Below are 27,944 nucleotides of genomic sequence, written 5' to 3'. Positions count from 1 at the left end.
GGACGTATGTCTACTTGTTTGATCCACAAAATCTATGGTTTATTCATGGGTTTGAGAATGTTTTGTAGTAATAGAATGTTGACTGAATAAACGTTTTGTTTACAACCTAGTATTAAGCTGGATTGCAGAGAAAAAATAAATTATAAAAGCAGAACGGTCCCTCTACCTTAAAACGCGTTGACCTATTTGAAAAACACACAAATCTCATTTCTTATTCCATTGCACACTATTTTTTTTTAATTTCTTGCTAAATTGTTTTAATAAAAAGTGTTTTCAGTTGGAGCAGGTGGTGTTCAAAGGCCTTAATTCAGCCAAACATTTTGCCTGATGGTGGTGCTATTGTGTCAAGTCATTTGTTCATGTGCTCATGAGTTCAGATTTTAACCAACACTCTCACTTTCGTATCTGAAGAACTATTAAAGGTTAGATCCTTTCTTTTTTCTTTATGATTGTACGTGGTCTAGTATTGTATAAGCAGCTAGCATTGTGTGTCACGGGTGCTGTCATATGCTGGATGAACATAATATCTCTCTTTGTATGTGATTATATCATGGAAGAGAGAGAGAGAATAAATAGACAAAAAATCTTCCATGTAAAGCAGACACAAGCTTAGTGACAGGGTGGATTAATTAAAGAAACAACACTGGAAAACATAAAAAGTAAAATATAAAAGTATAAAACCTAAAACCCAAATTCGGATTATAGCAAAGAATTACTTAATATATAAAAAGGCAGATATGGCTTTGCATTCTGTGCAGCCCAAGTTCTTACATATTCATTTTGTCAAGTAAGTGAAAGCATTCATTGTTTTGATTTGACTCACAAAATCAGAATATTCTCAAAATTAACAACTCCACTTAATGTTTACATCATTTACAAACATTGCATCATTACCAGGATGTAGTCGTTAAAGCCTGTAAGATGTTTTAAAATGCCAACATACTGCACACCCCACATGCCACCTATTGCATTGCTTGAAGTGAAAGTATGTGTGAGCATATGTGTGTGTTTGTGCTTGCACAACCAAGGTTGCTGTAAGGATGTGGTTTATTGTGTGCAGCAAGTTCATGCCGGAAGCATCTACTTATCATCCACCGCTTTTTTTTTTTTTCGCAGAGAGGTGTCGTTCTACGTATGACAAAACCATACTGTGTTTGTTCTTTGCACCGTTTGCTCCTGTCACTATGTTCCCCAGGGTGATTTTGAAGGGAACTATGATCAAAAAATCTCAACAAAAGAAAAGAACATCACCATGTAACTATAAGGAGAGATTTTTTGTATTGGACACACAAGACCTGAAGTACTCTGAACGCCGTCCTGGGGTGAGTAAGGTCTTGCTCTTAGTATGAAATCAGGAGTTCTGGTTTGGAAGTGTAGTCTGTTGGGTGCCAGGTGTAATTGCATTGATTGACACTGTTAAACTAACATAACATAACATTCTTTCAGAAAAAGCCTATGCTGAAAGGTTGCATCACGCTGACCAGAATTAAGTGTGTGGAGGTTGTGTGTAGTGATGTCCCTATACCATGCACCTACAAATATCCTTTTCAGGTAAGATACACACTTACTTGTGTATATTAAACATTGTATTGTGTAGTCAGCTGTGACATTTTATTTTTCACATGCAGGTTTTTCATGAAAACCATTACCTCTACATCTTTGCCCCAGACAATGATTGCCGTCAGAGATGGGTCAGAGCTCTCAAAGAGGGTACAAACACAACAATAGCTGTATGGCACATTAAACACTGATCACAAATGCATTCAGCCAAACTTTACTTTGTCTGCCACAGAGACAAAGAACAACAATTTGGTTGCAAAATACCACCCAAACTTCTGGATGGAGGGAAAATGGAGATGTTGCCAACAAACAGAGAAACTGGCAGCAGGTTGTCATGTATATGACCCAGTGGGCTATGGTTTGTGTTACTCGACTTTTAAAATCTTCTTCTTGTTTGACTGAATGATTCAGTCTGTGATTATCTCAATGAATCTTTATCTGAATTTTGTATCATTGTGCAACTTTGCCATCTATAAAATCCAGTTTGATCTGCCAGACATGTCTCCAATTTGATATCTCTGATTTCTCCACAGCATCTAAAAAACCGCTGCCACAGCTCCCAGGTCCAGAGGTATTTTTTTCTGAACATTAAATAACATACGCTTTCAGATTTTTGACAACAATGTGTCAATTTTTTTGCCGCAATTACTTTTCAAAATGGCTTCTCTTTATAAATGAATAAGTAGACCAAGGCCAATAACCACTGAGTCTGTGGTTTGGACTCAGATGGTTTTGTGTGTTTGCTGCTGTCAGTTATCATATACTGCTGCAGCATCATGGTATTATCATGTAGCTACACTCTTGTATATGAACTTATGCTTTGCCACTAATGTAGCCTTCAAAGTGAAATATGGGTTTTTGTTTTCTTTAGAATTTTATATATATATTTCAAGTAGAGACTTCTTAAATCTGTTGTGGATGGTTGTGCACATTGTCGTCAGTTTATATTTAGGCACGAAAACTCTCAACACAGCCTGATAATAAAATACGCTGGAAGTGGTGATATCGGTTGGCGGGGAGTTTTGAAATTCCTGCCAACTTTGCTTTTTTTATATTAGTGGTGTGAAAGAAAATGTAAATTTATGGTCATAATATACCTTAACTTGGCCAGAGGGAATATATTGCTCATGTGTGCCTATTTATTATTAGCCGTCATCTCATGGTAGCACATTTAGGGGTCCTCTGAAATCATTGCTGTTGTTGTTAACTGTCAACATTTCATTATTTGGTTATATTGTGAGTATGAGCAGCACACTTTGTGACTTGGTTGTGCTGTAATATGGCCACAAATAATTTTGCTTATTTCCTAATAACATAAGAAATTGCATGTGAAATGTCCAGTGATGGAGAAATCTATCTTTGTAGATGGGGATACAAGATGGAGAAGGGCAGACAGTCATCGCTCTGCAGGACTACACACCACAGGGAGACCATGACCTGCCTCTTCAGAAAGATCAGGTGTACATCCTGATCAGCAGCGCCAACCGAGACTGGTGGAACGTACAGGACGACAAAGGGTGCGGCACCTTTTCAGGTTTACATTCATTTTTTTTTATATGTATGTTTATTTGATTATTTATTTATTTTGGCTTCTCACTAGGAACACAGGTTTTGTGCCCAGTACGTATGTAGCTGAAAAAACTGGTAACAACTTTGAGAGATTTGAGTGAGTTTATTTAATTTTATTTCTAAATTTCTCTTCTCATTGCACCCAATTATTAAATGGATGATTTTTTTTTATTGTCTGTATAGATTTAATTTAGTCACTGTTAATTTGTTCTCTCGCAGATGGTACAACAAAAACATCACCAGAGGGGAAGCCGAGAATTTGCTAATGAGAGAGGTAAAAACAATGACAGTGTTTAAGAATCCGCTGATTGTTTAATTTGTATTTGTTTATGCTTCCAGCCAGAAAAGAAAGCATGTTTCAAATAATAATAATGATAATAATAAGCAAGTACAGTTTCTCCCACTGTGCGCTTTTTCTTTCTTTGAGTGTACCACCTACAGCAATCTTGCATTTGCAAAACTAATGCACCTGCACGATGACAGTGTGACATGGGAGCCAACAACTTTTCATAACCACAGTGTTTCCTCCAGTGTTGAATTTCCTGCTGTGAAGTGCACTGCTATGGCATTGCAAGCAGAAGGAAAAACAATCCATCATCATTCGTAATTTAAATTGACTGCCGGGCCAGATGAAAGGAACAAGTAATACAAGCTAATACACCACCCTATTATGAAATAATAGAAATGTTTTTGATGCTGGTTACCTTTAGGGAAAAGAAGGTGCGTTCATGGTGCGTGACTCCAGACAGGCGGGTGTCTACACAGTGTCTGTTTTCACCAAAGCACCAGGGTAATGTACCTGCTTATTTGTATTTCACACACATGTATTTGATTAGTGGATAATAAGTCTCATTTCACGAGACTGGGCTCTTCTTTGTAAGTCTATGTGATGCCCACATCAGTGTTTTGAAAAAAGAGTCACTCTGATGATTCTGTTTAAACTGAATAAGATGAGATATGTATTCTCACAATATGTTACAGTTCAAGATAATGTTCCAAATAAGAGATATAATAACAATAATGCAGAGAAGATATTACACATCATGCTGGATTTGTATTTAGTTTCGGTTAGAGCTGCTTAGCTGGTCAATCGACAATACTGATCTGCAATCATTTAGGAATTCGGGTGTGTCTTCCTGGATAAATCTTGAATTTATTTAGGTTTTTTTTATAGTTTATAGTTACTTTTTTAAGTGCAGGTGAACTGCAGGTGTTACATTAAAGCATTTCTCTATCATCTTTAGTTCAAATGGAGAGAAGAACCCACGGGTGAAACATTACCAAATCAGACAGACAGAGACAGAGCAGCCTGTGTTTTATTTGGCAGAGAAGTACCTGTTCAGCACCATTCCTGAACTCATCCATTACCATCAACACAATGCTGCCGGTAAGTGTGCAGGCTTTCCGCATGCTACAGAATTTCAAGAATATAAAAAAAAGATAAAAGAAGGCTTGCCTGATTAAAACAGCTTAGATTTCAACCAGTAAGAATTTGCGTCATTGATATGTGGGCCTATGTGGGCCTATGTGTTGTGTGTGCAGGTCTCATAACACGCCTGAGACACCCTGTGTCTTCGGATGGCAGCTGCTCTCAGGAATCTACTGATCCCTCAAAAGGTTACATGTATTTACTGTTTGCTCTAGCAGTTCAGCTGGATAAGTGGAACTGAAAACAAGCTAATGCTTTTGTTTTTACTGACCTCTTGTGTTTTTTTACAGAATGGCACTAAAGATATATCTGTGCTGTACAAGTTTAAAACTTTGTTTTATAATGAAACTGTAACCTGCTGTTCTGCAGATCAGTGGGAGGTGGACCCCGAGGAGCTGATACTGGGTGAGGAGATAGGCAGCGGCCAGTTTGGGCTGGTTCTAGAGGGGAGGTGGAGGGACAAGAAGGTGGCAGTGAAGACAATAAGAGAAGAATGCATGTCTAATGAGGACTTTAAAGAAGAAGCAAGGATCATGATGTATGTGTCATTCATGGTGAACATTTGTGTTGTTACTGATTAAAATAACAGGAACCACTTAGCTAATGTGTATGTGTTTTTTCACAGGAGGCTGTCTCACTGTAAGCTCGTGCAGCTGTATGGTGTGTGCACGCAGCGTGCACCCATGTACCTGCTGTTTGAGTTCATGGACAATGGCTGTCTGTCAGACTACCTGCGAGCCAGGAAAGGCCGTTTGTCTCAGGATACACTGTTGGGGATGTGTCTGGATGTCAGTGAAGGGATGGCTTACCTCGAGAGCTCCAACTTCATCCACAGAGACCTGGTAAATAGACAGATGAATGCTTATTTTTATATTACACATATGCATGTCTGCTCTGTTAGAAGACTTGATCCTTCCTCTGTTTCCACCCCAGGCTGCCAGGAATTGCCTTGTTTCAAAAAACAATGAGGTGAAAGTGTCAGATTTTGGCATGACCAGGTATGCTTTTCTTCTAAAAACGTTTGCTAGTGCGTGTTCCAAAATGTATGGAATAAATCCAAGGAGCCTGCAGCTACATTGTGTAATGTTTTGTGGTTTATGTTCACTGTAGATTTGTTCTAGATGATCAGTACACAAGCTCACAGTGTTCCAAGTTCCCTGTCAAGTGGTCGGCCCCTGAGGTCATCAAATACTGCAAGTTCAGCAGCAAGTCGGACGTCTGGTCGTTTGGTATGTTTTGTCGTTGGTGAATTTTGCTGATGAAACCATGTTTTCTTTTTAAAGAAAGGGGAACAAAGCAAGTGTATTTTAATTCAAACTGTGGCTATTGGCTGTTGTTTTGAAGATGCCAGACAACTTGTCTACAGTAAGCTTCATTTTGGGACCATGGCCAAAACATGCGATTAAACAGGCAGCGACTTTTAACTTAACATGGACAGTTTCCAGGGATGAGGTCATAAGTTTTAACATACTTTCCTGCAGATGGAGAATAGTTAAGGCAAAAATCAGCTTCAATCAACTTCCATTACACATATGTTAGAAAAACATCAGTATTATTACCTGTGTTGTTATTGTCTTATATTCACCAAAAAGCTCCAATCATGGCCTGCTCATTATCTTCAGTTAGTATCGTTTGTATTTATAATCTTACATAGAGGAAACAAAACTAGGGAGGAGATATGGCAGAAAATAGCACAATCACATTTAGGTCTACCAGATCATCTCCTAGCAGCTTGAAGTTCTTAAACAGCACAGCTGCTAATACCATTAGGAGGCTGGGATTACAGCCAGCCTCCCTGGAGGAGGCCGCAGGAGGAAAACTGACTCCAGATTGACCAGAAGGATATTTTGAATGGTGGAAAATGAATCAAGGGAACTGCCAGAACAGACCTCAAAAATACAGATACAACAGCACCATATGTCACTCCAACTGAACATCTATTGAAATCAAATAAACTCATTTGGAACAATGGGCCCATCAAAGCTGACTGTCAAATACCCAGATGAGAAGTCTCACTAGCTCTGTGCTGTATAAACTTCACAGACAGATGTGATTTCCTGCTGCAGCTACGTAAAGAGATGCAGATATTTCAGTTTGTATGATGTAAGTGATATTAAATGTAAGTCATCTGCTCTTTTACAAATGGAAAATAAAGAACAGTGGGTGTTGGGGTGTATGTAAAGGAGCTATTATGGAACAACCACATATGCAACTTATTAACCATGCTTAAACCAACAGATCTGCATGTCTTGTTACATTTTGTGTTCAGGTGTGCTTATGTGGGAGGTGTATAACGAGGGTCGTCTTCCTTACGAGAACCGCTCTAACACAGAAGTGGTGGAGTCCCTGAACGCAGGCCTAAGGCTCCTGAAGCCACGCTTGGCTCCGGACTCCGTCCACCTGCTCATGGAGTGGTGCTGGAAGGAGGTGGGTTAGAAGAATTTCACACATTTTTAGAAGATGAATGCTGAATTACTGTTAAGTGAGCAGACTGCGAGCTGTTCTGTAATAATGCATTTGTGCTGCGTTGTCGTTCCCAGAAACCAGAAGATCGGCCGTCCTTTGCTCTCCTCCTTCATGAGCTGGCCTCCCTATCGGACCTGTGAACCAACACAAGATTTAAGAATGATATCTAGTACATTATATTTATTTTATTTATTTATTCAATCGCATGTTGATTGTCAAATACTTTTCAAATGTGAAATTAATGAACTAACACGTGACAATATCCCTGGATTTGCACTTTATCTGCTCTGTAAATGCAAAGGGTCATACAATCCATTCACACGGCTGCCTACTGCAGGATTATGTAAAAGTTTCTGTTATATAAAGTGTGTGTTCATTAAACCGGTGGTATGATTATGTTGTTGGATCAGTTGTTAATGAAATAAATCTATTGAATATGTGAAATCTTCTTCAGCCTTTCTTAATATTTCAGCACTTCAGTGACAGAAATATACTAATGCTATAGAATAGGCAATCGAAATTGCCAAGAGAAGATCATTCTGATTTAAAATACCAGTAGCCTACATCTTGAGCCATATTGACAATAAGTCAGCCCTGGTAGCTTGTAAGGCTAAGTGTAAAGGGTTTGCTTCTTTTATGGTGAACAGTGATTGTTGTGTGTTTTCAGGTTTACTGTGTAAATGAATGAATGTGGGGGAGAAGAAGTATAAAGTAACAGAAAATGGAAATACTCCAGTTGTTATAGTTCTTTAAAATAAACTGCACTTATTGGCACAGAAATGTTCACAGATGATGATTCATTATTCTCTTCTCTCACCATGTCTGACAGGAAATTAGTCAGCTAACCAAACTGTGCACTGCAAGTGTAGTGGCTGAGGCTGGAACTGCAGGTTCTGCTGCAGCATGCTGAGAAAGATTTTTTTTTCTACCCAAAAAGCAAAAAAAAAATCAAAAGAAACTTTTACATTTTACCTTAAATTACCTTTGAAAAGCTTTAATACTAAGGGGTTTAACTACAACGTATTTTCTTTATATGATAAAAGCAACTTTAATTTTATAAGTTATAAAATAAGAGAAGATCAGACCTGCTAATGTTGAGGACGTTGTACCCTGTTTAATTTTTCATATATTGTTTAAGACGATGTAGAAAACTGAAAATCTAGAGTGAGAATCATTTTTGATATTGCACATATTATCCTATTTCATCCAAAGATCAGCACTCCGCACACTATGTTTAATGTCACAAATTAAATAAGGCCTAAATTCGCACATGTAACTTAAAAAAAAGTTTAAAAGAAAAGAAGATAAAAGCATGAAGAGAATCAACACGTCGCCCCCCCTCAGCAGCAGCCATCTCTCCTCTGTGCCTGTCCCTTTAAGAAAATGCACTTGCAGCCATTTTCTGCTCTTTGTGTGGGGTGGATTAGCACTGGGTAGGTACTGGGCGAAACTAGAGCATCAGTCGGAACAGAAGACGAGGGGGGAAAAAAAACCCAGGAAACATCGGGACCGCCGTCGCAGAACTGCGACACAGTCCGCCCGCCTCTGTTTGTCGCCGGACGGACATGCAATTTTCAGGTATGTAGCGATGGATGCAGCCGCAGCGCTGAAGATGCACGGGGCTGCCGGGGGATGTGCGCTGGGTAGTGATGATGGCTGGAGACTGGAGCGCTGTTTTTTTCCTTCTTCTTTTCCTTTTTTAAACCTCCCCTCTTCTTGCATGCATCTTTTTCTTTAATATATGTGTCAGTAAAGAAACACTATGATGGATCGATGGGTGAAAAAATGGGCGGATTGAGAGCGCCTGGTTGTCGCGGATTAATTCTGACACATGAATGGGATCCCCGTTAGCTCACATCGGCATCGTAGCTCACACTGAGATGGGTGGGGTGAGGAGAGGGTTCCTGTGTAGCAAGTGCACTGATGAATGATGGAGCACGTAAAAAGCTAAACGATTTTCCGACCCGGTAACGAGTCCGTCGCTGCAGAGAGAGAGAGAGAGGGAGAGACAAAGATGTACGCTCAGGTAGTAAGAGGAGCGAGTTTGATCTATTTTTAAGGCTCGATGTCACTTTCTTTCAAATCGTTTTTGATCCATCCGGCCAGCAGGCCACAGCAGGCGGCATGCACAGCGTTTACAGAGACGCTCTCACAGCCAGGCCTGCTGCTCATGCACTAAATGACAGGTTCACCTACTTCCGTTTCAAACCCACATAAATGCTTTACTTTAATACATCCTGGTGAAGAGTTCGAGGCGAGTGTTTGCAGACTCACCGAGTTGTACATCTGTATGCTCACCAACGAGCAGTGATGTAATGATGCCTGTGGATGCTTTGCAGCTGCTAAATAGTGATCCATGCAAAATGAATGCCACACACATATAGTGCACCCATTACTACTCAGTTTTACCTCCACACCACAGATTGGTTTCACAAGTCCTCATAAATAATAATGAAAACAGGCAAACATGCTGTAGATGTGGTGCTTTTTAGATAAATCCATATAGACTGCTCAATCTCCATATTGATAATTGATCAGTCAGTCAGTCAATAAGCTAATCAGGTGCTTTAAAAAAAAATAATAATAATACCACAGATCCATTAGCAGCTCCTACATAAATACATAATTATTATTATATAAGTTTTTTAACATTGGTCGGGTAAAACAAGCAGGTTTCATCTTTGCCTTTAAAATGATCATTTGTTCATGTTTTTGTGCCACTAAACTATTCAGCATTTGTTCAAAAAAGCTCTTTAATTCAAATATTGGTTGTGATATTCCGCTTGCTGTTAACCAGAGAACCAAAAGAGGTAGAGCTGAGTTAAAACCACCACTTGTGTTTTGACTTTTACACCCATATAGTATGAAATCCTTGCCACACCCTGTTATGTAGTTGTTTTTGACATGCTGTAGATTTGAATCTGTTTTATTGTGGTATCTGCTAACCTTGTTGTTATATATGTTCTGTTAACTTGACATCTTGACCAGGAGCAGATGCCTGTACTGCAGGTTTCATTGTTCACAGTTGAATAACTGGAGAGACAAAGAGAGAGACACACTGACAGATGTATGTAGGCATAAATAACCATCCAAAGAAAAGAGAAGTAAAACAATACTGATAAACAAAAGCCATAATCACTGCCATCAGTGAACTGTGTTGTGTTGCCTAGCAGAAATGACCACACACATATGTTGTTGTTAGTTGTTGTTAGTTTAACAGTTGTGTTTACCCAGTTCAGTGAAGCCATGTTTTCCCCCTCCACGTTCATGTGACATTCTTTGTTGTTGGTCTAAAAAGGGGATGTATGACATCATAGAGGATCATGAGACGACAGCAGTTTTGTGCATGTTGGTCTTTGACATGACAATCGGCCTGTGAAATACCTCAGGCAACCAGCGCCCTGCTCATGATGACACTGTAAACCGTGCAGATGCTGCTGGAACGCACACCTCTGTGTGTCAGTGAATATTAACCGTGTGTGTGTGTGTGTGTAAATCTTTAAGATCTACTTTCTTCCATGCTGATCAGATCACATCTTATTGTGTGATGGGGTGAATATATATTACAAAGCTAGCCTTGGGTGGGGGTGGGGGTGGGGTGTATCCCATTGAGTGGTGTGACACACTTTCTCTCACTGTCTGTCATCCTCTCAGGCACAAATGGCTAGTAGCACATACTGGTGATGTTTCATCTGTGTTCCTGCTCTCCCTGCCTCATTCCTTTCCTTTTTAGTACGATTTGGAGTACTTCTCAACACCATGTATCCTCATGGTTTATTGCCGTCATGAGGATATATGACCCAAGTACAGAAGCCTTAGTTACGATGTCGTTTTGGCTAGAGGCCATTTTGCTACAGCAAACATCCAGCTACAGTCTGAGATTTCTGAGGAGAATTGTTGTCTTGTTTGGCCTCCTTTGAGTTGTTCCGGTGTAATACAGGCCTACAGCTATGTTACCAAGAGCCCAGAAGGGAATGAAGGGGCCCTTTGCTTTGTAAAGATGCACATACACACACTCTCTCATACACACCAACTGTTGGAGTGAGTCTGGTACGGGTGGGAAAGTTTATTCAGCCAACCCAGGCTTTAGATTGCATCTGTAGTTCCAAGCGCAGATGGGAGTATAGTGGCACTGAGAATGTCTGTCTGCCTGACAGAACCCTTGTTGCAAGCTGCATGTTTCATTCTCTGTAAGCCGAACAGTTAAAAATACCATCCGAGTCTTCAAAGATTCAAACAGTGTGTGCATGTAGGTTGTAAAGCAGCCGAAAATTGCATGCAAATCTGTCATGCAGACAGCTAAATCCTAAAATGCACACACGTATACTGCACCGCAGAGCCTAAACAGGTGGTTTGATCAGAGGAAATGACGTGGTGTAGACATATCTAGAGGATAACTGATGCATTTCTTTGTCACTAAGAAGCATATAGCTCTGTATAATGAATGTTTGACTAGCCTGTATCTTCTCAAAGAGTAGTTCCCCAATCAGTTCTGTCACACAATACATACCATTATAAGGATTCAGCAGAATGCTAGAGTCAAAGTCGGTAGAGACTGACTCTGCTTAACTCCTGGATAATCCAAAACAGGGCAAAGAGTGCTGATATGTGAAGGAACCTGTCAATCAAAAGTGGCCGCTCTCATAATAATACATAACTTTAACTGCAACATCAACAATCCTACTTATTCTTACTTAAGTGAGAGTCTTAGGTTCTTACTTTTAAATGTACTTAAAGTATTAAAAGTAAATGTAATGAGTTGTCTCAGAATATGTAGGTGGTGCCATGTCGATAAAGAATGCAGATATAGCTCCTAGTTACACACATAATAGCAGTAAGGGGGTTTATCTGTATAGATTTGTCATTCAGTAAACCTTTCTTATCTGTTCTGGTGTATCTGTGTAAACTCAGTTAAATGTGACCCACTCTGCTGACTCAGTCTTATTTCTGATCTTTGAGACTGGTTTGCTTTGTGAGCCCTTTAACTTCACAGCCTACTCGTACAGTATGCTCAGTGAGACTGTTTGATATGACAGGAAACCCCACCCATTCATTTGTGGTCATCAGTACTCATCTGATCAACTACTTACGGTACGATATTAACAACTCATTGGTTCCCCCCTCTTCATGTCTTACCTGTGAGTATGAGTGTGAGAGGGTTACCTGTCTATTTTCTCAGTACTGTGTGGCCCCTGGCCTTTTGAGCTTCACTGGTTCAGTGTCTGGCTGTGAATATTAAGCTGATTATCGCAGCTGTCAGCCCTGTCTGCCAGGTCAGACGTAAAAACACACAGTTCTGAGAGGCACATGATATATGGGCGGGCGGACTGCTTTGGCTGAGCTTATAAAGAGAGAGGAGCACAAAGCCAGCACAGTTTAAATGACATGAGTCCATTTATTCCAAAGATTGGTCAAGTGGACTACAATTATTGAGACATATTTGTGTGTCCGTATGTTTTTATACCACCAATATTTGCTTTGATTAATAGAAAACAAACAAAAAGAATGTCATGACATTTTGGCATTTCAAGAATTCAAATATGCCTGTATTCAAACAAAAAGCTGAAACGGAAACATGAGGGGCCTGTGCTCCTTTACTTCCCCTGAGGGTTACTCTGATGTTGTCATGTACCGTAGTCAAAGGGGGGGAGGGGGGCACAGGGGATACAAGTGCAGGGTATACACACACACACACACACACACACACACACACACACACACACACACACTGTGCTGTAGAGCATGGAGGGGCGGTTTCATAAGAGGAAATGAAGTTGTCTAGACATACCTAGAGGATAACTGGTATGTTGGTTTATGACTGAAAATCAAATAGAGTGTATGTGTTACTATCCTGTCTTCTAAAAGAGCAATTTCCCAAACTGTACTGTTCATACCCCTCCAGCCCTGTTGGATAGTTAGCTCAAAGTCCTCATAGGCAATTCTCGCCACTCAGCAGCCATCTAGGTAACAGCCCTGGGCAGTCATTTCAGGCTAATCCTTGTTTTTTTACTCTTCGTATGTACTGTGGCTGTCTTCACAAAGTCTGCAGAGTTGAATACACACAGGATTTCTACATATAATTTGTTACAATATTGAACTCTCTCAGTAAGTCTAAACTTAAATATTGTTGATGAAATGCTAATAATTTATCAACAATAAAAAAAGATACGATAATCCTTTATTAGTCCCCCACAGGAGAAATTCACAAAAAAACAGCACTGCTCCAGGTGAGGCTCGAACTCACAACCTCGGCATTGCTCTGCAGGTCACTGTCTTATAAGTACCGCGCGCTGACCGATTGCACTGGAGCTTGTTGATTGGTAGTATGTTTCTTCTTTTACAATACCACCACCTACCAGGCTTACCAGAGACATACATTGTTGTTAAGCTCTGTGGACAGCTTGTAATGTTTGCTTGTTGTCATGATGATGATGATGTGACTTCCACTGGGTGAGAACAGCCAGAGAAGCATCCTGGTTAGCACGCTGCAAAATGCACTTTGATGTAGTAGAACATTCTGGTACTCTGACATATTGTATCTTTCGAAGTCCGTGCACACCTGTTCCTACCACCTCACAGTTGAAACTATTGTGAACCTCAGCTGTGAAGTTGCGTCACCACAGCAACACGATTGGCACATCAGGTTCGGCTTCTTATGTGGAGCGGTAAGATGTGTCATACAAACACCATCTGTGGCGCTGCAGACTTTACTCAGACAATTTTTGTTTGGGGGGTTTCTTTAATGGTTTTCCTCTGTCTTGTATTTTTGCACATTAGTTTGAACAGCAGAATATTTCAGCTATACTTCTCTGGTGCCTTGCAGTTCCCTCGGGCATCATGTATATTTGGTAATGCCTGCTTATCTCATTCCCACACTCTTTCCTTCTCTCTGTCCACCAGACTGGGGTGCTGTTTGAGTGACACTTTGTTACCATGACGACCCATGTAACTCTGGAGGATGCTCTGTCCAATGTGGACCTGCTGGAGGAGCTGCCCCTCCCGGACCAGCAACCATGCATCGAGCCCCCTCCCTCTTCTATCATGTACCAGGTATGTGCACTCACATACACACATGGTCACCGCCATCCACATTTATCTGCATATCTTCAGACCTTTTCAATCAACCTTTTTGTCTCACTTTCTGCAGGCTAATTTTGACACCAACTTTGAAGACAGGAATGCATTCGTGACCGGCATCGCTCGTTATATAGAGCAGGCCACAGTCCACTCCAGCATGGTAAGAGCAGTGTTCTGTTTTCAACAGCCACTTGCCACGGCTGGCCTTTTACATCTAACCAGTTGAATGATATTTATTGTGGTCTAGCTTTGGTAGTCACTGTTCCTCTTTTCCAAAACCAACTGTAGGAAGTGTTCTCAAGCCCATAAAGAGTGCCTTGTTTTATGTGCATTGATTATAATTTGGCTCTTTTGTGCCTATGGTAGAACACAGCCTTATATAGACACACATTCCACTCACACACTGCTGAATCAGGCAGGCAGCAGTGCACTAAACCTCTTTCTCCTGATGGTGAATGAATGCAGAGTGTGATTTGACTGTCAAAAAAAGAGGGAAGTAGTGCTTTATTTAACTTTATTTTATCAGGAAGTGCCATTGAGGTTAAAGCCACTCTATTTGGGGACACTCTTCCTTTAGTCAGAGTGATGGCGGAATCTGTCTCACTTACTTGTGAGTGGAAGAAATGTTCCCCTTGTAAAATATTTATCAGGTTCAGGAATGTGTGACTCATCTAAGATGTTTTGTTTTGTTAAGTGGCTTGGCAAAATTTCCATTAGTAGCCTTCACATAAACTTAAACAAGTGAGATATACAAGGAATGAAGGCAAGGTTTTTTTAATCAGTAGAAAGAAGAGTGCATTAACAATTCATAATGTCTTTGTTGGGCAGAATGAGATGCTGGAGGAAGGACATGAGTACGCTGTGATGCTTTACACATGGAGGAGCTGCTCTCGAGCCATTCCCCAGGTGAGGAAGATGATCACCTCTTCTTTTTCCTGGTCTGATTTAGTGCAGCAGACTCAGCTAAGGAGAGATGAAGGGAAAACTCATACATGCAAACGAATATTAACAAAATTCTACTTTTGCAGTCGCAGGCAGTTGCCATTGAACTGTTTTATAATACATCTAGAAAAATATGTCGTTTTTTAATCTAAAATATTAAATAACGACAAAAATCTTTAAAATGAAATGTATTAAGGTGACGGAAATGTTTGTTGCAAAATGAGATATGTGGTTTCACACAAAGCCAATTGAAACTTTCAATCAAACTTTCCTGACTTGTAAAAGTAGCCTTTAATTTAACAAACATCTGAATTTAAATTTGTGGTCCGATGTTAAACAGTATAAGACAAATTATAAAAACTTCTCTGTAATGCAAACTGTCTGATTAGACTTCATAACATTAACCTGATGAAGTCTGTGTCGTTACTTGAGTCATTATTTACGATATATTCTGTACACATCTCCAAATTGGACAGTTATTACAGTTCAAACTTGCATGAAAATGATGAAATCACAATAAATCATTTGTTGGAACACAAAGTGAAATGTTGCATGAGCTGCTGCTGAGAGACCAGGCTGTGTGATAGCACCCTCTTGTGTTTTCTAGGTTAAATGCAACGAGCAGCCCAACAGAGTGGAGATCTATGAGAAAACAGTGGAGGTGTTGGAGCCTGAAGTGACCAAGCTCATGAAGTTCATGTACTTCCAGGTATGTTTCTTCCCAATATGATTCAAGCTAAGTTTCTTCTAGGTTTCTATGGTTTTAAGGTAGTCCTTACTGATGAATAATCTGTTTTTTTTTTTTACAGAGAAAAGCCATTGAACGCTTCTGCAGTGAAGTGAAGCGTCTGTGTCATGCTGAGAGAAGGAAAGACTTTGTGTCAGAGGCCTATCTGCTGACTCTGGGCAAATTTATCAACATGTTTGCAGTGCTGGATGAACTAAAGAACATGAAGTGCAGCGTTAAGAATGATCACTCTGCATACAAACGGTAGTGAGCCGTAAGTCTACATCGGTCGTCCTCTTCCTCTGCAGACATGTTAACGTTTCTTTCCTGCTCTGCCTTTAGGGCTGCTCAGTTCTTGAGAAAGATGGCAGACCCCCAGTCCATCCAGGAGTCCCAGAATCTTTCCATGTTTTTAGCTAATCACAACAGGATCACTCAGGTTAGTGTGGTAATTCCTCATTGTCTTCTTTAAAGTAGGTTAGATATATTAAGCAGCAGAGCAGTGGGTGGGTTTGTAAGTTGTTAAATCACCATTGGATCAGTGTGAAACAAAATCTATTGTGTACTCACAATACACAGAAACTCTGGCATGACTCATGACATTTTTACTGTGCTGTTCCACGGTGCCATGTCACAGTTCCAGCTGCTTGAAAATGTTATGCAGCCTGAGAAATTATATAATTAACTTACTAGCCTGAGCTAACATGTGACCGGCTGAGACAAGCTCAATGATTTTTGCAGTGCGGAGATTGTGGTGATTTATTTCCCATGTAGCACCGGTTTAATTGTCTGAACAGACTTGTCTTTTGGCCCCATTGAAATGTGTTGGTCAGTAGCAATAGTCAAAGCATCTTGGGTTGTGGTCTTTGTGTCATTGTTCTGTTGTGTGAATGGCATAAAAAGCACTTTAAAAACACCTTTTTTATCCCCACACACACTCTGAATTATGGTTAATGTGTCCGCTCTCTGCCTCTTTGTAGTGCCTGCACCAACAGTTGGAGGTGATTCCTGGCTATGAGGAACTTTTGGCAGACATTGTCAACATCTGTGTAGATTATTATGAGAACAAAATGTACTTGACACCCAGTGAGAAACACATGCTGCTTAAGGTAAACACATCTTTATGTGCTGCCAACTTCTGTAAAATCATTCATTTGTCTTCACACACATTTTAAACACATCTCCTCTCTCCATGTGCCAGGTCATGGGTTTTGGTCTGTACCTGATGGATGGGAATGTGAGTAATATATACAAACTAGATGCCAAAAAGAGGATCAACCTGAGCAAGATCGACAAGTTTTTCAAAGTAAGGCTTTGCCTTTTTAGCATCTCTTTTATCCAGCAGTGTATTTGTGTTCATAGGCAGAAGGGGAAGGCAGTCATTCCTTTGGGTTTTTTTTTTTTTTCAGCTTCAAGTGGTGCCACTATTCGGAGACATGCAGATAGAGTTGTCCCGCTACATTGAGACAAGTGCTCACTATGAAGAAAACAAGTCCAAGTAAGTAAAGTACTTATGTGATTTATACAAATGGAAAAAATACATTCTTGACCGCGATGCCATCTGCTCCCGCCCGCGCCCAACTCTCCATCTTTTCTGTGCCCAGGTGGACGTGCACCCAGAGCAGCATCTCGCCGCAGTACAACCTGTGCGAGCAGATGGTGCAGATCAGGGAGGACCACATCCGTTTCATCTCAGAGCTAGCGCGCTACAGCAACAGCGAGGTGGTGACTGGCTCGGGCTTGGACAGCCAGAAGTCGGACGAGGAGTACAGAGAGTTGTTTGATCTGGCTCTGAGGGGTCTGCAGCTGCTGTCCAAATGGAGCACGCACGTCATGGAAGTTGTGAGTAGAGCGAGGCATTCATTGATTGTGTTGGTGTGTGTTTGTTTTGTGAAGCGGTCAATAATTGTGTGGGTTTAGGAAGTATAAAAAGTTTAGTGGTTTTGCCATTGATTGTTGTGACTTTGATTTATTTCTATCACTGTTTGTGTCTCTCAGTACTCGTGGAAGCTGGTACATCCCACAGATAAATTCTGTAACAAGGACTGTCCAGGCACAGCCGAGGAGTATGAACGGGCTACTCGGTACAACTACACCAGTGAGGAGAAATTTGCCCTCGTGGAGGTCATTGCTATGATCAAAGGGCTGCAGGTAAACAATGTGTAAAATAATACTAAATAAATAATAAACTTTATCAATCCCAGAGGGATTAATTTAGATGGCGCTGCTCCAGGTGAGGCTCGAACTCACAACCTCGGCATTGCTCTGCAGGTCACTGTCTTATAAGTACCGCGCGCTGACCGATTGCGCCACTGGAGCTCAGTGTCCCCCACTCATGTTGTCCCAATGTAGTGACTGGCTGACTGGGGACAAGTTATCTAGGCTATGTAGTTATCTTTATGTATTAACAATGCTTGTCTTCGAGCTAAGCTAACTGCAAACTCATATTTGAAGGTCCAATCACACCAGTCTGCACATCAATCACAGCTCGAGTGTTGCATGTCTGGCAAAAGAATTTCCTCCGATTTTTTTCTATTTATATATTTTTATTTTTTATTTCAATTTTATTCTCTTAGATTATGAAATTATATCTGGGATGATAATGACAATGATAGTAATGATCATTTTTCTGCGTAATGGACTGTGTAGGTTCTGATGGGCCGAATGGAGTCAGTGTTTAATCAGGCCATCAGGAATACCATCTATGCAGCCCTGCAGGACTTTGCCCAGATGACCCTGAGGGAGCCTCTACGCCAGGCTGTACGCAAGAAGAAGAACGTCCTCATTAGGTAAAAGAAAGCGCCCGATCACACATTAATGTGCTTATTCTGTTATAATGATTTAAAGTACATTTGTAAATCCTTTTCTTTTTTTCTGTAGTGTTCTCCAAGCCATTCGAAAGACTGTCTGTGATTGGGAAGGGGCGAGAGAACCTCCAAACGACCCCTGTCTGAGAGGAGAGAAGGACCCCAAAGGCGGTTTTGACATCAAGGTGCCTCGTAGAGCTGTAGGACCCTCCAGCACACAGGTAAGACATGAAGGAAATGGATGTGGAAAAACCTCTCATAGCATAGTTTGTCATTTTGTCTCTTTTTACCCTACCCCTGTGCAGCTGTACATGGTGCGCACCATGCTGGAGTCACTGATCGCAGATAAGAGCGGATCTAAGAAGACTCTCCGCAGCAGTCTGGATGGACCTATAGTGGTGGCCATAGAAGACTTTCACAAGCAGTCCTTCTTCTTCACACACTTGCTCAACTTCAGCGGTGAGGTTCCAAGTCTACAGAGATTCTAACAAACCACAAAGTTCTTACACACAGCACATTTTGGTGGTGGGTGCGTTTAAAATCACGCAAAACATCATACTGTATAAAGAGGGTATGAAGTAGATCTGTGTTTTCAGGAGACATTATAGACATTTAAGTGATCCTTCCTTTTCTGCCCCCTGCTGTCGGTGCAGAGGCCCTGCAGCAGTGCTGTGACCTGTCCCAGCTGTGGTTCAGGGAGTTCTTCTTGGAGCTGACCATGGGCCGCAGAATCCAGTTCCCAATTGAGATGTCCATGCCCTGGATCCTCACCGACCACATCCTGGAGACCAAGGAGCCTTCCATGATGGAGTAAGCCAAAGTTAATTGACAGATTTTGTTTGTACTTTTTAAAAACAGGTGTTATACGAACCATTTCCTTCCTTTCAGATATGTGCTGTATCCTCTAGACCTGTACAATGACAGCGGCTACTACGCTCTCACCAAGTTCAAAAAACAGTTCCTTTATGATGAAATTGAGGCTGAGGTGAGATCAAACGGCCATGTTCACCTATATTCTCATTGATTTTCTTTAGAAACATTTCTTTCATGTGTGTTTATTTTTTGTTCTCAGGTAAATCTCTGCTTTGATCAGTTTGTCTACAAGTTAGCAGATCAGATTTTTGCCTACTACAAAGCAATGGCTGGAAGGTAGAAGAAGCAACTTCCTACTTATACATTTACTTATTCTGTTCCTTGGAAACATTTCCCAATAAATCATATGTGGTGTGTATTACAGTGTCCTCTTGGACAAGCGCTTCAGAGCAGAGTGTAAAAACTATGGAGTAATCATCCCCTATCCTCCATCAAACCGCTACGAGACACTGCTCAAACAGAGACACGTACAGGTAACTGAATCCACTCTGTAGGTTTGTAAGATTTTCCTTTATTTTGCGTGTGCTTAATGCACTTTCTTTGTCCGTTGTTTACCATTCTTGCAGCTGCTGGGTCGCTCAATTGACCTGAACCGGCTGATCACCCAGAGGATCTCTGCAGCAATGTACAAGTCCCTGGACCACGCCATCAGCCGCTTTGAGAGCGAGGACCTCACCTCTATAGTGGTAAGATCACACATCAGTGGACAAAAATAAGTCCTCTCCTTTATGGTCCTTATGCTCATCATCCTTGTCCCGTGTGTCTGGACAGGAGTTGGAGTGGCTGCTGGAGGTCAACAGGCTAACCCACCGGCTGCTCTCCAAGCACATGACACTGGACAGCTTTGACGCGATGTTCCGCGAGGCCAACCACAACGTGTCCGCCCCCTATGGGAGAATTACGCTCCATGTCTTCTGGGAGCTCAACTTCGATTTCCTGCCCAACTACTGCTACAATGGGTCCACAAACCGGTCCGTGTGATGTTAAATGTGTGCAGGAATCAAGAAATATATACTGTATTTACCTTTTTTTGCCTCTCTTTAGCTTTGTACGTACAGCTATTCCCTTCACCCAGGAGCCTCAAAGAGACAAGCCCGCCAATGTGCAGCCTTACTACCTGTATGGGTCCAAGGTATGGTGCTATCTGTGTATCTGATTTGTAAAAAAAAAACTTCATTCTGTGTCTAAAAGACCTGCCTTCATAACACGGTCTCTGCTTCTGTCTCTTCTTTTCTTCTCAGCCTCTGAACATTGCCTACTCCCACATATACAGCTCCTACAGAAACTTTGTTGGCCCGCCTCATTTCAAGACCATCTGCCGCCTCCTTGGTTACCAAGGCATTGCCGTAGTGATGGAGGAGCTGCTTAAGATTGTCAAAAGCCTGGTATTTATCTTCATTTTCCATCCATGAAAAAATCTTGCCCTCCCCTCAGCATGCTGGATTCTCACCATTATTATTCTCCTTCATCTTTGTGCCCTGTTATTCCCTTTGCCTGCTGTGAACTATCCATCTTCTCTGTCATTGTGCAGTTGCAGGGCACCATACTGCAGTATGTAAAAACACTGATAGAAGTCATGCCCAAGATCTGCCGCCTACCACGCCACGAGTATGGCTCTCCAGGTGAGTTTATAAGATAGGCTAAATATCTTTACATGGGTTTGAAGTAGGGATGTAAACAGTCGACACATCGACTAAATATTAATTGTCGTTAAGAATTTAATCGATTAAATTAGTTGTCAATTAATTGCCCTGGCAGTATTTTAGTTTTGACGAGCGGCAGCCTCAGTTCTGCTCGGCGTGTCGTTTCTGTCTCTACATGCTGCTGCATTTCTCCGCTGCTCTCTGTACTGTGCACAGAGAAGTTCCGCCCCAACACACACACACAGGCGTGCGCACATACAGGTGCCAGCGGACAGACAGCGCACATTGAAAACTGTGTCAAGCGACGCGCTGTCTGTTGGAAAGTTATCAGCAGCCTATAGCCATGCTGGTATGTTGACGGTGTTTGTTTTCAGGTGCTGCTTGATCTCTGTGCGCATGTAGCAGTGCTCCGTCAGAATATAGTCCCAAAATAGATCAAACTAGGAGATTGCCCCGTGTTAATCTGCATTTCCATTTGTGCTTGTTGTGAATACGCAGCTCACATGAAGTACTTGGAATTTCTTTCTTTCTTTTTAATCAGCATGCTACTAATAGAACACGTGTTCTCAGTAGCTGCCCTCACTGTAAACAAGCTGCGCACACACCTGCCTGCTGGACATGTGTCTGTATGTGGAGCGACAACACATCAGACAGCAGTGTTTATGTTTCAGGAGAGGTGACTGTTCTAGAGGAGGCCCAGTAAATTTACTGTCACCTTTCTCAGATTAAAGGAGATTATACGCCCGGGTAAAGTTTTTACTTGTAAATAGTAAATAGGTTAATAAAAGATAATATTTTGTTGAGCTTTCTATTCTATTCTATACTACATAAACGTCATTGTCTGTACTGTATCCCCAATGGTACAATAAATCACTCATTAAGGAATATGACATGCAGTTTTTATTTAGTAAACAATATTTAGCTTTTAGTCTTAGTGAAACTGAGAGAAATCCAGGCCCAGGAAAATCGCTGCTTATCAATTAATCGTTAATCGATCGATAAGGTCATTAAACTAACGATTAATGAATGAATGGATAATTTGCATCCCTAGTTTGAACCCTTTGGAGACCGTCTCATTCAAGATCTATTTTGAGGGAGTTTTTTTTCTCCTTTGTTTAAAAAAATATCCTTCCACACTTATATAATTCGAGTGAACAAGCTGCCACAGTCCCCAGGCGCCGCTTAAGAAGAACAGTAACCAAAAACCAAACTTAATCAAATAAATGCTAGGTAAATAAAAGGCATATAAAAATAACTGTGTGATACACTTAAATCTGCAGTATTTAAGGGACTTCTAAAGTAACATTGCAAAACTGAATAAGAAACATCATAATATTTGATAATTAAAGTAACTGAACAAACATTACCAGAATAGGATTGAGCCATTATTTAGAGATACGCTGTATAACTCTGACAGCACACAGTGTTAATCATTACACAAAAAAAAACAAATACATCAAGTATAAAATGATTTATTTATTGTTATTTAATATGCAATACAGATTTTGAAAGCATTTAAATCCAATCATTCAACAATATCTTCTTTAAAGCACAAGAAATGCCTTCCTTATCTGGCTCTGCACCTACTTACCTACTACAGCCTGCCTTCACGCATTTTGACCAGGAGCTGTGTGTGCAGATTAGAGGCAGTCAGCGAAGGAGGGCTGAGGAGGGTTTAGTAATCTGTAGATTACTGATGTTCTGTACTCTGAGTTCTGTACCTGGCTTAGCTTACTGCCTGTGATCTTACTGTCAGCAGTTAATGATCCGCCTGTCCTCTGCTGTGAGGGCCTGATGCTCCGACCAAATGTGGGTCAGAGCACCTGGACAGACCCGCTGACTTCATCCTCATAGCAATAGATTATCAATGACATAAAGAGGTATTAGTCCTTTGCTTTGACTGTAAATAGAGATTTATGACTATATACACTCATTTCTACTTTTCCAGGCATCCTGGAGTTCTTCCACCACCAGCTCAAGGATATTATTGAATATGCCGAGCTGAAGACAGATGTCTTTCAGAGCTTAAGGGAGGTGGGAAACGCCATCCTCTTCTGCCTGCTCATCGAGCAAGCTCTGGTAGGACATGTCCTTTACAATTGTCGCAAATCTCATAATACAGTAATGTTCCGATAGTCCCCTCCTGCTATTTTCCCTTATTCCCCACCCCTCCTGTGATAATTCCATCTGTGCTAACCGAGCAGGAATATTTAACAGTGTTGATTGTCATGTTTTTCTGTGGGTGACCAGTAACCTGGATGCCTGAAGGTTTCTGCTCTGTTTGTGATTTAAAATATCAGGAACTGTCAGGCTCCAAGTCCTCATACCCCCAAGTGTGTTTGATCTTTGATGTTTTTTTTTGTTTTTATTCTGAAATGCAACTCTATTTTTCATTACACGCTGGCAACTACCACAGGTGGTAAGGATTTAGGTCTTCAAAATAACATAGAGGCCAAAATATGTCTTTTTTTTTCTCCTTCTCTTTCATCTCTTTGGTTTGGGCTGCTGTGGTTCTGTTTTTTCTTTTTTTTCATGTTAGTTTGTCACACATGGTTTCACCTCCAATCAACCATGGAAGCAAAAGGACCGAGATCTATTTGTTAAATGGAATTACATACAAATATAAATGTTCACAAAAGGACAGGCTTGATCAGGACAATTTAAAGCAAAAAAAAAAATGCAGTACGTGTGCATTTTGGCTGCTCTATGACCGAATCTTGATCTCCTTGTCTTCCATGGAAGAGGTGATGGTACATTACTGGTTGGTTGTTGGTTGAGTCTTGTGCTTAACTTTGCACTTCTGCCTCCATTCTCTCTTTTAACTCTGGGTGCTCGCACTGCTTGTATACACAACACTAATCTGCTCTCACTCTTTCTTCCATGTCTGTCTTACTGCACTGACCTGTGTGTCCATATAGGGGGTGTGTGTGTGTGTATTGTTTTGGACTGACTCTTAAGTGTGTGTGTGTGTGTCTAGCTCTCATCATTGCATGGCTGTCATCTCAATCATGATCCTTTTAGCCGAGGATTCAAAATGCTGCTTTTCTGTATTTAGTTGGATTTAAAGCTTGTAGCATTGACTTACACTGTCACCACGGCAACCAGTTAGACAGGGTCGAGTTATCCTGACCTGACATTCATTAAGATGGTTGTAAACATGACCTTCTGCTGCTAAACCAGACTAGGTGGGATTTCGTACTTACAGTATGACAAATTATAATCCCGTTTATAGTGGTTCGTCATCGTAGCCTCATTACCCACACAAGACACACTCATTCTGTTATCTTATCTCCCTGTCTGCATAAGCTGGAGATAGTGTTGAGTAATCCATCAGCATACACCTGTAACATGCAGTTCACCTATTGCATTTAAAATCATGTGTGCAAACTTTGTAATTGACTGACGTCGAGACTAAATTAAGGAATTCAGCAAAAATCTGACTCACCTCATGGATGTCTGCATGCTTTGTAACACACACAACGGGGGAAGTTCTTGAATTTAAATGAACTGTCTATGTGTGTCTTAGTCCCAGGAGGAAGTGTGTGACCTGCTTCATGCCGCCCCCTTCCAGAACATCCTTCCCAGGGTCTACATCAAAGGTTCACAAATCAGATTACTCATGCATAAATATGTGTCCCACTGAAGAGTGTGTGTAACTGTGACGTTTCTGTGTTGGCACAGAGGGAGAGCGTCTGGAGGTGAGGATGAAGAGGCTGGAAGCAAAGTACGCTCCTCTCCACCTTGTCCCTCTAATTGAGAGGCTGGGAACCCCACAGGTGAGTTCAGCCCTCCCTCTTGTCTTTCAGAAGACTTGCAGGCATGACAGCAGACTGACACGCAGGTATATGATGCAGTGTTTCTTGTAGTTTAGAGTGCATTTTGACTGCCCATGTAATTTATGTGGCTGTTTTGTTTTGTTTTTTTTTTAACCAGCAAATTGCCATTGCACGGGAGGGAGATCTGCTGACCAAAGAGCGCCTGTGCTGCGGCCTTTCCATGTTCGAGGTCATTCTAACGCGCATCCGCAGCTTTCTCCAGGACGGGGTGTGGCGCGGGCCTCCACCCACCAACGGCGTGATGCATGTGGACGAGTGTATGGAGTTCCACCGTCTGTGGAGTGCCATGCAGTTTGTGTACTGCATCCCTGTGGGCACACACGAGTTCACAGCAGAGTAAGTGACATTTTGGGTCACATCTGTTTGTCAGGGAACATCAGTCTTATCAGTATTAACAAGAGAAAAACAAGTACATGCACGCATGAGCACATCCGACTAAATATGAGAATAATTCTTACAATGTAATCAGGCCATTTAAATTAACCACAACCCAGCTAGCATGACAAGTTTCTCTTTCTTTTCATCCATCTAGCGTGACAGATATGCTGACAAATATGCAACAGTATTACGAGTTGCTCCTCCTGGACTGTATGCCACTGTCCTCATTCCAGTTTTGTTTTTAGCAAAGTGGAGTTTCATGTTTTAATCTTGAGTAGCTGAAAATAAATAAGTAAATGGAAAGAGAGGAGTTGTGTGTATGTGATGATGCTGCAGATCCAGGCTGGGGATCATGTTTTGTGTGTCATCCTACACCCTTCTGTTACCACAACAGCTGATAAAACACTACAGGATGTTCTTGCATCAGAAGAGGCAAGCTGCGGTTAATAATGCAGTCTTGTCACATCTATCTTCCAGACTTATAATTGAAACATACCTCCTGTGTGCTTTTCCCTTTCAGGCAGTGTTTTGGTGATGGGCTGAACTGGGCTGGCTGTGCCATCATCGTGCTGCTGGGACAGCAGCGTCGCTTTGACCTTTTTGACTTTTGCTACCATCTGCTTAAAGTCCAGCGGCAGGATGGCAAGGATGAAATCATCAAAAATGTGGTGAGTATACTGTGTTCGCTGCATTTCTCCCACACATACTTTTTTATTGTTTTTACTGAAGCCGCCATATGATTTAAACGTATCCCTTCTTCTTCTTCTCCACAGCCACTGAAGAAGATGGCAGACCGCATCAGGAAGTACCAGATCCTCAACAATGAGATATTTGCCATCCTCAACAAGTACATGAAGGCAGTGGAGACGGACAGTTCCACTGTGGAGCATGTTCGCTGTTTCCAGCCTCCTATACACCAATCCCTAGCTACCACCTGTTGAAATGAAAGACCCTCGATGATTAGTGCACACACACACACACTCAAACACACATTCCCCATAGCTGTGATGCTGATTTCTGCCTCTTGCTGGTCTTTGAGAGGTCTAAGTGGCTCCACACTGGTTATAAGAATCCAAAGACAAATCCTCTCAAACTGTATTTAAAATGTGACTGTCTTTGGATTCTTCACATACATGGACCAGACCAGAGGTGGAGGTGTACATTCACACCGTTTTATTTTACTATCTGTGTGGCTCTCTCTCTCTCTCTCTCTCTCTCTCAGACTCATGCATGCCTTCTCCTTCTCTTATCCCTTCAGCTGCACACCTGTGCATTAGACCACTGACACAAAAGGAATCTCCACCAGGCTCTATTTGGCTACATATATTCCAAAATATAGAATTATAATTAAGACAATCTGATCAACAACAATAAACAGACTGAGCAGTGCAAAAAAAAATAACTCAATTTCCAAGATCAGTGCAACATGGTGCTCATACAGCTATTAACAGTACTAGCACAGGCACCAGTGTACCTGTGCTGTTGCTAAGCGTATCCTCTATTAAGACCCAAATCTGTTTTTTTGTGATCCATTTCTATCTCTTCACTAAATTTGTGTAATAATCTGCTCGGCCATGATATATAGCGTCTATCACGATCCATTTCAATTCTTGATTTCTTTGACACCATGCTTGTTTTCAAAGGAAATGGAGGCACATTGTTTTTTGTTTGTTTGTTTTTTAGTTTTAATTTATTCTGGTTTTTTCGCCTCCTAACACATTTTTTATTTGGTACTGTAAATTTCACTGTTGAAATTCAAATTGAAGTGTTGAGTGTTGTAATTGTTCTTGTTTTTAATTATGAATATTTTAATTTACACATCCTTGGTATACTTGCCTCTCCACTATTGACTGGAAACCTCATTGACAATTTTTGTTTTTTTTTATCTCTCTTTTTGTCTGTTGGAAAGATTTTTTATATTCTGTACATGAATACAGTGATATTATTTACAATTTGGAAAAGACACATCTTAATCTGAGTAAATGTGTTTGCTTTTTCAAGAGTAAAAAACATACATGATTAGAAAATACCTCTAGGTTGTATAAAGACAGTGCTGTACTAGATTAACCTGTTTTGAGTGTGAATGGATGATGTTGGTCACGTAGACCTATGAAATACTCTCCAGATACTAAATGAAAAAAAAAGATAATTACAATGTTATAATAATTAAAGGGCAGTTTCGGAAATATAGTCAGTATTTACTATTGTTGGACTTTTGCTTTAGATTTAGCAGTGTTATCAAAATATGCAAGTTTTGTCCCTGTTTTCTTTTAATATGAAAAAAACAAATGAATTATTGAAGAGTAACACTCCCTAAACAGCCCTGTAATCTTTTTTTCTGCTCTGTTTTGAATGAAGAACATTTCTTTTGTAACACCAGTGTCTTTTTATCCATATTTATTCAACTTTGACTTATTTGTTCATTTAAAGGTTAATCTAGTAAAAATGAAGGTACCAATGTATCATTTCAAAACCTTAGCATGGCAAATGTAATTTATTGTCATCAATGGCTCCATTTGTGACATGAAGCTTTGTTTATGATATTGTTGTACAAGTGACCATGTTTTGAAGTACAAAAAAAAATGGAGAAAAGAATATAAAAATGTACAACAATGGTCCTGCAAAAGGATTTGAAAT

At 40.8% G+C, this 27,944-nt stretch overlaps 2 protein-coding genes and 1 non-coding gene across 4 annotated transcripts; 2 read left to right on the top strand and 1 right to left on the bottom strand.

Annotated features, from left to right (window-relative positions):
* Positions 1–962: 962 nt before the first annotated feature.
* itk (IL2 inducible T cell kinase) lies at positions 963–7,468 on the top strand. Its single transcript, XM_028416676.1, has 17 exons — positions 963–1,322; positions 1,447–1,551; positions 1,629–1,710; positions 1,793–1,918; positions 2,094–2,131; positions 2,926–3,077; positions 3,161–3,226; positions 3,349–3,403; positions 3,840–3,919; positions 4,374–4,516; positions 4,672–4,746; positions 4,928–5,096; positions 5,184–5,400; positions 5,492–5,556; positions 5,669–5,787; positions 6,828–6,985; positions 7,099–7,468. The coding sequence occupies exons 1-17, from the start codon at positions 1,041–1,043 to the stop codon at positions 7,162–7,164; spliced, it is 1,998 nt and encodes a 665-aa protein (XP_028272477.1). The 5' UTR covers positions 963–1,040; the 3' UTR covers positions 7,165–7,468.
* A 979-nt stretch (positions 7,469–8,447) lies between these two features.
* On the top strand, positions 8,448–27,858 carry cyfip2 (cytoplasmic FMR1 interacting protein 2). Of its 2 annotated transcripts, XM_028416022.1 has the most exons (30): positions 8,448–8,602; positions 13,925–14,074; positions 14,172–14,261; positions 14,930–15,007; positions 15,651–15,752; positions 15,853–16,034; positions 16,113–16,209; positions 16,751–16,879; positions 16,972–17,076; positions 17,180–17,268; positions 17,375–17,612; positions 17,769–17,921; positions 18,420–18,559; positions 18,651–18,798; positions 18,883–19,036; positions 19,231–19,387; positions 19,466–19,562; positions 19,650–19,726; positions 19,815–19,923; positions 20,017–20,136; positions 20,222–20,421; positions 20,495–20,582; positions 20,692–20,835; positions 20,982–21,072; positions 23,042–23,172; positions 24,620–24,692; positions 24,775–24,869; positions 25,027–25,265; positions 25,828–25,975; positions 26,081–26,248. In XM_028416022.1, the coding sequence occupies exons 2-30, from the start codon at positions 13,958–13,960 to the stop codon at positions 26,246–26,248; spliced, it is 3,759 nt and encodes a 1,252-aa protein (XP_028271823.1). In that variant the 5' UTR covers positions 8,448–8,602; positions 13,925–13,957. The 2 variants fall into 2 exon arrangements, with proteins under 2 accessions (XP_028271823.1, XP_028271822.1); XM_028416021.1 differs by having other exon boundaries at positions 18,651–19,036; positions 26,081–27,858.
* trnai-uau (transfer RNA isoleucine (anticodon UAU)) lies at positions 17,996–18,089 on the bottom strand. Its single transcript has 2 exons — positions 18,052–18,089; positions 17,996–18,031 (listed from the first exon to the last, which is right to left on the bottom strand). It is a non-coding gene; the product is annotated as a tRNA-Ile (tRNA).
* Positions 27,859–27,944: the final 86 nt, after the last annotated feature.

This window comes from Parambassis ranga, chromosome 10 (genome assembly GCF_900634625.1).
Source record: "Parambassis ranga chromosome 10, fParRan2.1, whole genome shotgun sequence".
Classification (NCBI taxonomy): Eukaryota; Metazoa; Chordata; class Actinopteri; family Ambassidae; genus Parambassis; species Parambassis ranga.
Note: the sequence above shows the minus strand (reverse complement) of the source record. Positions and strands in the feature narration are given on the sequence as shown.

Excerpts from the sequence above, each read along its gene's own strand:
- itk (XM_028416676.1), top strand. The coding sequence starts at position 1,041 with ATGTGGTTTATTGTGTGCAGCAAGTTCATGCCGGAAGCATCTACTTAT. Across the intron at positions 4,747-4,927 it reads ATCTACTGATCCCTCAAAAG|ATCAGTGGGAGGTGGACCCC; the intron begins GTTACATGTATT and ends GCTGTTCTGCAG. Across the intron at positions 5,557-5,668 it reads TCAGATTTTGGCATGACCAG|ATTTGTTCTAGATGATCAGT; the intron begins GTATGCTTTTCT and ends TGTTCACTGTAG.
- cyfip2 (XM_028416021.1), top strand. The coding sequence starts at position 13,958 with ATGACGACCCATGTAACTCTGGAGGATGCTCTGTCCAATGTGGACCTG. Across the intron at positions 21,073-23,041 it reads CCACGAGTATGGCTCTCCAG|GCATCCTGGAGTTCTTCCAC; the intron begins GTGAGTTTATAA and ends CTACTTTTCCAG. Across the intron at positions 24,693-24,774 it reads TCCCAGGGTCTACATCAAAG|AGGGAGAGCGTCTGGAGGTG; the intron begins GTTCACAAATCA and ends GTGTTGGCACAG.